The 11,435-nt window shown below is 42.8% G+C and overlaps 2 protein-coding genes across 4 annotated transcripts; one reads left to right on the forward strand and one right to left on the reverse strand.

The window, feature by feature from the left end:
* Nucleotides 1-1,013: 1,013 nt before the first annotated feature.
* LOC311340124 (tumor necrosis factor ligand superfamily member 14-like) lies at nt 1,014-4,968 on the reverse strand. 3 transcript variants are annotated; one of them, XM_084464990.1, is made up of 6 exons: nt 4,803-4,968; nt 4,139-4,408; nt 3,541-3,574; nt 3,340-3,405; nt 2,544-2,778; nt 1,014-1,855 (listed from the first exon to the last, which is right to left on the reverse strand). In XM_084464990.1, the coding sequence occupies exons 2-6, from the start codon at nt 4,349-4,351 to the stop codon at nt 1,693-1,695; spliced, it is 711 nt and encodes a 236-aa protein (XP_084321116.1). In that variant the 5' UTR covers nt 4,352-4,408; nt 4,803-4,968; the 3' UTR covers nt 1,014-1,692. The 3 variants fall into 3 exon arrangements, with proteins under 3 accessions (XP_084321116.1, XP_084321117.1, XP_084321118.1); XM_084464991.1 differs by having other exon boundaries at nt 4,139-4,470; XM_084464992.1 differs by lacking the exon at nt 3,340-3,405.
* Nucleotides 4,969-6,773: 1,805 nt separating this feature from the next.
* tmed1b (transmembrane p24 trafficking protein 1b) lies at nt 6,774-11,095 on the forward strand. Its single transcript, XM_084464993.1, has 5 exons — nt 6,774-7,018; nt 8,087-8,184; nt 8,291-8,480; nt 9,485-9,652; nt 10,127-11,095. Exons 1-5 carry the CDS (start codon nt 6,821-6,823, stop codon nt 10,175-10,177), a joined length of 705 nt encoding a protein of 234 aa, XP_084321119.1. The 5' UTR covers nt 6,774-6,820; the 3' UTR covers nt 10,178-11,095.
* Nucleotides 11,096-11,435: the final 340 nt, after the last annotated feature.

Below are 11,435 nucleotides of genomic sequence, written 5' to 3' on the forward strand. Positions count from 1 at the left end.
TGCCGTGACACCGATATGCTATAGTAGTTAACCATTGATCCCAGTAGAAGAAGAATTTCAATATCCTAGAAAATAATGATGCTTACAAAGCTGATTAAGCTGTGTTCATAAGAAAAGCCTATTTGCTTACATCATTACTGTTACTACTGTTACTTTAACTGACTGTAACTGTGATTAAGGGCTACACAAATAAAATTGACCTGATTCGTTAAAAGTATATATTTATTCGAAGTGCCTGTTGAGAGTGTGTGTCCTAAAATGCTCTGTTCCTATATTCAGTTACCGTAGAGGAAGTGAATGGAGGAGGGGTGTGTGTGTGTGTGTGTGTGTGTGTGTGTGTGTGTGTGTGTGTGTGTGTGTGTGTGTGTGTGTGTGTGTGTGTGTGTGTGTGTGTGTGTGTGTGTGTGTGTGTGTGTGTGTGTGTGTGCGTGCGTGCATGCATGAGTGTGTATTTACCTGCCTTATGCTTCTCCCTTGTGTTCCATAAATAAAAAGTGTATTTGTAATAGCACATATAAGTTTCAAGGTTCACATTTTATGTATATCCTATGTGACTTCTGTGGATATCATCATATGATGGAGGAAACTAGAACTTATTCGAAAGGTATGCATATATTTTATGTATACTCTAATTAAATTTTATGTATGTGACTTCTGTGGATATCATCATATGAGCATAGCATTTATTTGATACTTCTATGTCTGAATGATATTTATTATATGTGCACAATGGACATGAGATTCCAGGGTGTGTGTGTGTGTGTGTGTATGTGTGACCTTTTTTCTTTCTTATTTTAATTGTTCAATACCTTGACCTTATCATGTTAAGGGTTAAAGGGTGGGGACCGATTGGGTGGGCTGGAGGGAACGAGGGAATGCGGGGAGGGGGAGCAGGCTTCAGAGCAAGCAATATTTCACTGTGCCCCTGTTATACTTATGGATTCAAGGCTGCTCGAATCAATTTGCTTTTCATTTGTTTATTTTGGGCTACAAAGATGCTTCCCCGGCAATGTGTAAACAATGAGTGAAAAAACAAATAAAAAAATTGACCATAAAAAAAAGTTTCAAGGTTGTATTACTTAAAAAAAATTAAAAAAAAATTAATTTAAAATACTTTTCTCAAGTAATTTAGATACAACAAAACGTATCACACAACATGATCCTAAACCTGCATAGCAGCTAATGTTTAACAATATGAACACTTAAAGGCAGCATTTGACTATTATCAGGCACAAAATATGCAGTATAATAATAATAATAATAATAATAATAATCATAATAATCATAATCATAATCATAATGTTCATAGTAATCATAGACCTGTCAGCCAGTACTGGGTGAAATTGAAGGTACTGGATGACTGTACCTCTATATCAGAACATGTATATTCCATATTTCCCCCTACTCATCTCTGAACAATCAGGGGATCTTTTTCATGTATAGTTTGAGAGGTGAGGCAGAGATGGAGGAGGTGTTTTTTTGGGGGGGTTGTTTATTTCCAAATCCCTCTCTCATCTCTCATCTCTCATCTCATCTCATCTCTCTTCCGACCCCTCTCTTAACAACTCTCAAATCATACTTACAGCAATCTTTAAATCAACCCAAACCATGTTAGGTGAATCATACTATGAATGTCGAATGAGTGTCGAATGTGGAATGAGTCAGCAATTAATTATACAACAATTATTCATACTAGTATAGCATAAAGGCTCCGATGAAACTCTCAGTGTCTGGCTGTTTCATGGCCTTATTACTTATAAGAGTTACATAAAACTCATCCTTAGGCACCAGATGGAAAATACCGCCCAGAAAGGTTTCCTTATCAGTGGATCTCCCACCATGAGGGCAGCTGAACCTGCCATTGGTGGGAAAGAAGCAGAAGATGATGTTGCAGGATACGTGCATGACCCACATCCTGCCAAATCAGAGTTAACAGGCGGCCACAAACACATTCGCATGTACACACACAGCATTCACAGACACAAACCACACTGGTAAATAAATGCTCTTTCTGGAACGGAAGGTACTTTTCTTTTGAAGAGATTTTGCATTATTGGTTCAACACTAAAAACATGTTGGTACAAGCTATTAAATGGTGTATAAAAAATGTCAAGCATTGACATTTTGCATAGAATCATAGAGTCACCTTTGCATAGAATATGTAATAAACAGGTTAACAGGGTGTTTTTGTGTGACATTTTGTCCAATATTATCCAATATTTCGTATCTCTGGGGTAGAAAATGAAGTTCCTCTGACCAGTGACTGAAAGGCTTATTGTTATGTAACAATTTTTGATGAACAGATAAACCTTGATTGACAACTTGATTCACAACAGGTTTCCCTATTTAAGAAAAAAAAATAAGAATCACAACGCTCTATATTACATTGTGTATTATATTATATATATAAAATAAGAGCAGAAAATCAATTAACCTTGTAGTTTACAACTTTGCATGAAAGGAGTCGATTACTAACAAACAAGCAGGAAGTGGCTCAGACAAGAAAGCAGCATTGAAGTCATTCTAGAAAGAGGGAGGCTCACCATTTAGAGCGCATCAGCTCTATTGGGTCAGGGTATCCATGTGTCTTCTTCATTAACTTCAGCTGGACGGGTGTGCATCCCTCTGACAGATCCAGGTACACTTTGGAGTACAAGTAATAGAATCCTTTCCTCTGGACCATCAAGCTTCCATTTTTGTATTCCATCTGGTAGGTGAAGGTGGCAGTGGAATTAATATTTTTCCACTGTATGATGCCTTCCTTAAGACTGGTGGAGCCTGATGTTAAGACAAAAAGAGAGACAATTTGTGTTTGTGTGTGTTTGTGTGTGTGTGCGTATTGTATGTGTGTGTGTGTGTGTGTGTGTGTGTATTGTATGTGTGTGTGTGTGTGTGTGTGTGTTTGTGTGTGTTTGTGTATGTGTGTGTGAGTGTGTGTGTGTGTGTGTGTGTGTGTTGTACGTGGGTTTCTGTATGTTTGTGTGTGTGTGTGTGCGTGTGTTTGTGTGAGTGTGAGTGTGAGTGTGTGTGTGTGTGTGTGTGTTGTACGTGGGCTTCTGTATGTTTGTGTGTGTGCGCGTACGTCTGTGCGGGTATGCGTGGGTGCGTGTGTGTGCGTGCATGCATCCGTGCATGCATGTGTGCATGCTTGCATCTGCGTGTGTGTGTGGGTGTGTGAGTGTGTGTGTGTGTGTGTGTGTGTGTGTGTGTGTGTGTGTGTGGGAAATCTGGACATGGGTTTCTGTGTGTTTGTGTGTGTGCGCGTGCGTCTGTGCAGGCATGCGTGTGTGTGTGTGTGTGTGCGTGTGTGTGTGTGTGTGTGTGTGTATTCCTTCTGACCGCTGAGGTGTGCAGAGGGCTTTTGTTGAGTCTTTGGATGTGCCCCCATAGCCATTGTTTGGTTATCTGTGTTCTCCGTACAAGTGAACACAGATCTTTCAATACATCAATAATCAATAAATATCTTTCTTATATCTTCTTTATGAATGAATAGGTTATTATACTGACACTAGTCAAAGCAGCCATAGACTTAGACTGTACCTTTATCTCCAATTTGACTCATGGTGGTACCAATCTGTCAGAAGAAAGAGTACAATAAGGATGTTCATGGAAGTGCCAAGTACTAACAATTGTCAGGTTAACCCATTCACCGTAAAGCAAAGATAGCTAGGATAAGATGCAACAAAATGCTAAATACTAGCATTGTGGGACGTACAACATGCAATAAGTGCGTATACATTAAGGACCACTTAATGTGATTGGCATCAACATCACAATATTACCAATAACTCTGCTTACACTATACTACAGCCCTTGCCGTAAAGTAAAGGAAAGGAAAGGCCATAAAATAAAAATAAAGAAAGATAAATATAGATAAATAAATAAATAAATATAAATCAGTAAAACATGTTTAAAAGCCATATAAATAAAATGTAAAATAGTATGACACAGAAAGTTTGGGGAATTCTGTAGAAGTCAAATTCAATTCATTGTCAGCAGTTTCCAAGTTGCATCACATTTTAAACCCATTCACCTCCCTCGACCTCCAGATTTCCCACACACACACACACACACACACACACACACACACACACACACACACACACACACACACACACACACACACACCAATGCCCACCTGGGTGCCCACCTGGGTACCTTTGCTGTACAGGTAGTAGATGAAGACTCCCTCAACTAAAACTCCTGACAAAGCAAGGACCACAAGGAGGAGCAGAAGCCTTTGGATGGTGCTGGGTTTCCTCCTGCCCCTAGCACTGGGCAGTCGAGCATATGGAGCCTGGCTGTCCACCACAAAGAGCTGGGGAGGGGTGTCTGGGCCACCCGATGACATGCCTCCTGATCCCCACTGCCCTCTGTCTCTCTGTACACCGTCTCTTCCACAGTGCCTCTGAAGAGCAGAGGCAATAGAAGGAATGAGCAGTGGGGCAGTGATGAACCGGCAGTGTTTTACTGTAATTGAAATGATGACGTTGAAACGATGAGTAGTGTCCCTCTGGCCAAGAAGCCAACCACGTGTCTGTCCAGCGATACATTTGATTTGTGGAGAAAATATTGCACAAATAAGGGATGGCTGCGGCTGGCTAGTGGGTTGTTGGAAACTTCTTTCTTTACCAGCTGGATACAGCGTCATAACTTCTCGGAAAAAAACCCATTTCCAAACACATTCAGCCGTGACATGTGGAAATGCAGCAACAGAAGTTGTTAAGCAACTCATTCAGAAAGGTTTAATATAACTCAAATACAATCTTGAAGTATTCTGGAATTTAATGCAGAGGCATTACCTTGAATTTGGGTATTGCTCAAATTTCCCTCTGCTCCTCCATTTGATCAATCAGCACTTCCATGGTTCTCGTGTTTTGAATGCAGATGAAAACAAAAACAGATCTGGTGTCTCCACTGGCTTTCTTGTGGCTTCACTTGTGAATAACCTTGTAAGATGTCGCTGTCTGATGTGTCATGCGAGCGATTGTCAGGTTCCTGTCTTCACTATCTTACTCACGAACGCAAGTTCATGCAAGGAGGAAATGTAGCAAAGTTTAACACTGTTTCCCACTGTACGTGTGCGTGTCTAAATAAGGCCCTCCCTTACAAAACGCTATCATCCATTCACTCACACTTCCTGTCTCGCTCTCTCATTCTCGTTCTCCCTGGTTGATTTTGTTGGGCTTTTTTTAACAAATAAAACTATTTTCACATTTTCTAAACTAGAAAATGTGTAGAGGTAGAGCAGAGGTAGATCTCTCCAATCCTTGGACTAGGTCATACACTGGATAGAAACATTACACTTGGTTCTGGATAATATTCTTTATCTGAATGTGAACACAGGCATTGTTTGTTGAGGTGTATTGTGTTCGGATGGAGTTCATACATTTAAGCATACAGCAAAGTAGTCACAAATGATGTTGGCCGAAATGTAAACGTAAATGAGTGTCCCCTCACAAGAACTTGTTGATGTTAGGAGGAAGGGGCCATCATCGATCCTCATTTTAGGACTGGCCTTTGAGATGTTCCTGGTTGGCCCACCCAGGAGCGGCACATGACACAGGTAACACAGGGAGGAGACATCAGACCACAACACTGTGTCTTTGCAGAGACTCTTTGCAGAGACTGCAGAGAAAATTAGCTCATTTTGTCCAAGATCCTATCCACTGCTAGACTGAGTACGCCCAGCCCCAGCCAGGCTCTGGAGAGGAGCAATCCATTTCTTCCTGCTTCCCATCCACTTTTACGGGAGCCAATCACCAAGCTGGCTTTTCCCCCTGGCGCGCTATTGGCTGGTTTAACAACAATGACGACAGGGAAACGACAGCAAGCAGCCAATTGTGTACAGAGTCATTTGAACTCCACCCGTTGATCACGCCTCTTGTGCTGAAGAAAATGACAGCAGCCTCCCCGGACCAACGTGCAATCTACGATTGAGCTTGGTCTGGCAATAGCCAGGCTCACCCACTGCCTGCTTGAATGAATAGGTCTAGGGACTCTGGTGGACACAGCCCTGCCTGGGCATCCATGTTGATAACAGGATGGACTGGAAGAAAAACCAACAAGGTGCTATCTTGAAGAGGCCCTTAGGGAGCTCAGGTGCATGGACATCAGCTGGTCTCTGTTTGTCTAGGGTTTTATGCCACGCTGTAGACTGTTGGCTGGGGGAGCGGCCTCATCACGGGGGGACAAGAAGCAGCCAAACAAGCTAGTCAGGAAGGCTTGTTCCATTACTGGACTGGTCCCTGTGCCACTAGAGGTGATGACATGAGAGCAGAGAATATGAAAGGAAGCAAATGTTTTAGCTGGCGTTAAAAACAAGCTGTTTAAGCAACCTGCTGGTTATGCCCAGGCTCGTCCGTCAGATTCAGGACACACACACACACACACACACACACACACACACACACACACACACACACACACACACACACGGTTTAGCGCATTATTGTATTACATATAACTCTACCTGGAGAATTATTTAAATAAAAATCGAATGAGTAATCAAACTAGATGACGCCTAAACAAATATATCTCATTACATTGACGCTTGAGCTAATTGGACTGTAAACCACAACGGGATTCCCCATTATAGACCGTGTGCCGTGGACATCATGTGACCTGAAGACACTACCAGCGCGGAGGACAGGTTGGCCTTGGAAGCGTCATGAAGAAGATTGGATACTCTTCGGCTTCCGATTGGTTCGTGAGAATGAGGGAGCGAACCTATCACAATCGCCGAAAGTTCTGATGCGGAAGAGAGATGGAATCGGATGGTCGTTGGTTGTAGTTAACGTTATTTATTCTCATTTACGCGATGGATCTATGTTTTGGAATAAGGGAGGGTGGAAAATGCTTTATTTTCCTTTCTATATTGTTACATTCCTGGTTTGGAATGGTGTGTTCTTTCGGACAGACCCAAGACATCGAATTCACCTTCCTCTTGCAAGCCGGAACCACTGAGTGTTTTTTCCAAACCGCTAAGAATAATGGAACGATGGAGGTCGAGTTCCAGGTACGTGTTGTGCTGCGGCTCGGCGCTGCACGCGGCTCTGGGGCTGGACGCGGCTCTGGGGCCGGACGCGGCTCTCATGCAGCCAGGATGAACATGTATCGCTATTTCAGGGCAATACGTGGTCCACCGTTCTCTTGCCTAGCAGCTACAAGACAGTTCGTATCCCATCCGTCCATTCATCCATCCATCCATCCACTTTAATACATCTGTTTATTCTCCTGACTTCAGCTGCTGGAAAATAAATGCTTTCCCCTCTGAAATCGAAATAATCGTAGGGTGAGCGATTACGAGATTACTTGGGTTTTTAAGACCTCACGCACTAGTGGTGTGATGTCTCAAAAACCCAAGTAACGAATGATGCTTTTTTGTAACATTGTTTTTCTATTCTCTGTATTTAACATTCATATTAGTCGTCCTGTTAAACTTTAAAGCGGACAGCTCAGTACATGCATCCTTATTACCATACTGTTGATTTAGAGGGAAGGACCTCTGAAGAATAAGTCCCGCCTCCGAGACTCTTGTCAAATGTCTATGGGAAATAACATGGGGTTTTTGAATGATCGTACATAACAAACTCTGTAGGTGGCGAAGAAGTAAAAGCAGCGTCACGTTATGAACTACACACATTTTCCATCTCGTTTCGACTGGCTTTTTGGATTGTCGGTGCCGTTAAAGTAGTAAACGATTATAAATGCTATACACTTGTTCTCATGTGCAGGATGTTTTGCACTTGGTTATGTGAAATGTGTGTACCAGTTTATTTTAATTCCTCTGTGTTTTTTATTTATTTATTTTTTTACAAATTGATGCCTCTTTTTCGAAATGCAAAAACCCCATGTTATTTCCCATAGATATTTGACCAAGGGAACCCGGAGCCTCGGAGGCGGGACTTATTCTTCAGAGGTCTATAGCCGACTCTGTTCTGTGTGCTTCCGCTATGGAAATAAACGAGGGTGTGGTTTATATCATGTTGCACCCTTATCTCTTCATTAATAACAACATGAGTTGTTTACATGTGTCATCACTGCGAATCAACCTGTTGCATCTTTCTGTTCCTGTGTCAACCAGGTGATCTCTGGAGCAGGTATGGATGTAGACTTCACCATTCTCTCCCCCCAAGGCTTCCAGCTCATCTCTGAGTTCCGCCGTTCTGACGGAGTCCACATGTCCGTGCTACCTCTGACTAACTTCACTTATTGTTCACCATCACAAATCTAACGACGTTTCTCCCGAGACGTGGATCTGATTTGATTTAACTCCTTGTTGTTCTAGGGTGGAGCCAACGGAGGCTGGAGACTACCAGATCTGCTTTGACAACCGTTTTAGTCGCTTCTCAGAGAAAATTGTGTTCTTTGAGGTTATAATCGAGGGTCAAGGAGGAGATACTGCGATGGACGAGGAGTTGGGAGGGCTAGTGGAACCGGACGGCAGCTTACTGGAGTACAAACTGGAAGACATCCGGGTAAGAATCAGTAGGCCTACTGTATTTCCCCTAGGCACAACCTGACCTCATTTGTATTGTTAGACTATTCTATGCATGCTAGGCCCATGTCCTCAAATAGCTCACTTCCCACATATCTTTCCTCTAATAATACTAATACAAGCACTTGTTTAGTAGCAGGTTTTATCCAATGGGACTAGCATTGTATAGACCCTTTTCAAACGGGTGTCTCTAGTTCTGGGTCTGCTACTCTTGTGTACCAGAGCACAGGTAGTAGACTAAACTAGTGAAGATGAGTCTTCTACCCGTGCCCTGGTACATAAATGAAAGCATCTGATCAGACCCATCATTTGTGTTATGTTTGACACCTGCGTTTGTCCTACGATGACACCTCTGAAACGGGTCTGTTAGGGTGCATTTCATTAGAGGATAAGTAAACGCCGTTTTAGCTGGATCATTTCCACCACCTGGTTCCGCCCGCCTCCGTACTTCCGCTCAATTTTAATTTCACTTCAGTACTTCGGTCTGGGTGTAGTGTATGTTCGCACGCTTTCTTTTCCCTCAAGTTTGTCCCTCCAATCAGCGAACAGGAGGCGCGGCCTGAGAACAGTGACGTACAGGTCGTGCGCGAGTTTCAGTTGTAGTCAAACGAATACCAGGAAGCAGCAGGAAGAAATACGTCACGACCAAACGTTAGCGATTGGTTAAGGCAGATCCGGAGTGGCACTGGGCAGAGCCAATAGGTTTTAAACTTCAACAGCACCCGCCTTCAAGTGAGTAATCGTTTGTCTTTATAGCAGTTCTAGACAAGGTCTAGTTAGGACAAGGCTACAATGGACCCATTTTCAACTGGAAAAAGTGATTTGGGGTTTTAAGAGCAAGGCGGGGGCTAGGGTACGGCACAGAGGATGCCCATCAGATAGACCGTGGACTACACCTCATCCTTTCCTTTAACCTAGGATCTGGGCTGGTAGTGGGGCACCCTAACAGCCAGCCTATCCGCCCCCCCCCCCCCTGTCCCCCAGGAGTCCATGGACTCTGTGCATCGCCGCCTGGAGCGCAGCCGGCAGATGCAGACGGTGCTGCGGGCCTTCGAGGCCCGGGACCGGAACCTACTGGAGAACAACCTGTGGAGGGTCTCCTTCTGGTCCGGCGCCAGCCTGCTGGTGATGCTCTGCGTGGCCTTCACACAGGTAGGCTGGAGAGCAACGGCCCAGCACGCCGGCGGCTACGCGCTAACCCGAGAACGTTTTCAAGCACGCGAGAATGAGTTGTAAAAGATAGAAGTTGGATTAGCATTGTTGTTGCTTTTTTTTGCCTTTTTTTTAAACCGTGCGCCCTTTTGATGCTGATCCATTGCATGATTATTTCATCATTTTACGCTTTTATCATTTATAGTTTGTGTTGTTTATACCGTCTTTTGTTTGCCCTGTTTGTTGTTGTTTGTTCTGTTTGTCTTGTCTTGTCCTTACTTTAGCATTTAGTTTAGCATTTACCTTAGCGTCTCTTATTTGTTTGCATTAGTACTTTGTATTTTATTGTGTTGTTTTGTATTTTTATCCTGTGTTTTTACACTGCTGCTGGGCTGTTGTAACAAACAAATTTATCCTACGGCGGACTAATAAAATTGTATCTTATCTAATATAATCTAATGACTGCCTTTACAGGTCTATACGGTCCGCAAGCTGTTTGAGGACAAGAGGAGGGTCTGCACATAGACGTCGCCATGGTGACAGTCACTCAACAAAGTGGTGGCCAAGACAAGCCGTTGGGTTTTCACTCTGTCATGACATTATCGGGCCGTCATCGGTGTACTGTTGCATTACTGAGCGGGAAACACAATCATTTTACGAATACAATTTTAGGCCGTTTTTTTTTTTTTTTTTTGTGTTCATGATCATATGTATCAAGGTGAAGTTTAACAGACACAACAGAACTCCTGGCCTGCGTTCACTCACACGTCGGTGGCTTTATTCCAAAGGTCATGCCACCAATGCTTCTGCTGAGTTTGGATACAGCAAGAGGAGGACTAAATATAAATATGGGCAATCATTCATATTTTCCGTAAAAGTCCTGCTGTTTACACTCCATGAACACAAAGCTTGTCTACAGTTCTGTTATTTTACAACGTAAGGGGAAAGTTACGAAAAAGGCCAAAAGATTGGTTTGTACTACTGGGATCTCCGTCTTTATGTTATGCAAGATTGGAGGGATGTCTGAATGTGCAATACTATTGTCTCTGCTCTTCCAGACAGTGTGATCTCGCTGTGTCACATGACCTATGCTCAGTGGCCTCTCATTTCCTCAATTGCGTTATAGCTGGTTTGGTGCACGCTTGGTCTTTGTTTTCCCTGTTTTTTCTTTATGTGCTAATCTGTAGTCACAAGGGGCTTGGAAAATGGATCGATTTGACTTAGCCTTACATGCACCTCTAGCGGACAGGATATATGTAAATCTGGTGTTTTTAAACAAAAAAATAAAATAATTGTTTTTATGGAAATTGATACATCTTCTGAAGGATCTGTTTACTGACTTAGGACATTTTGATTGTACTTGAAGAGACGTTCTGTGGAGTATTCCATCGATGTGACTTTCATTTTATACTGTGCATAAACATTGGCAGTAAATCATTTTAATAAAAGGCAGTTTTTCACAATCCTGTTGCACATTGTAGTGACTGCTTTGCTCTGGAAAAAGATCAGATAACGACCGGTGCATTTATTGTGTGTTCTTTACCTGGCAAAGTTTAACATGTGACCCCAGGGCATGCTAGTACAAATGTATCATTTGCCTTAAAAATGTGTTACCCTAGGGAATGCTTGTTGATTTTAGCATTAGCCGAAGGCCGTTTCAGTGGAGTAAACACCCGCAAAATATCATCTGAGATGAACACAAGGCAGTCATTTTGAAACTTGAAACTTCAAGCCTGGATGAACAATAGCATAGCCTTCAACACTCTTGAGAGTGTAGGATTCC

Source organism: Micromesistius poutassou (genome assembly GCF_964030765.1).
Source record: "Micromesistius poutassou genome assembly, chromosome: 3".
Taxonomy (NCBI): domain Eukaryota; kingdom Metazoa; phylum Chordata; class Actinopteri; order Gadiformes; family Gadidae; genus Micromesistius; species Micromesistius poutassou.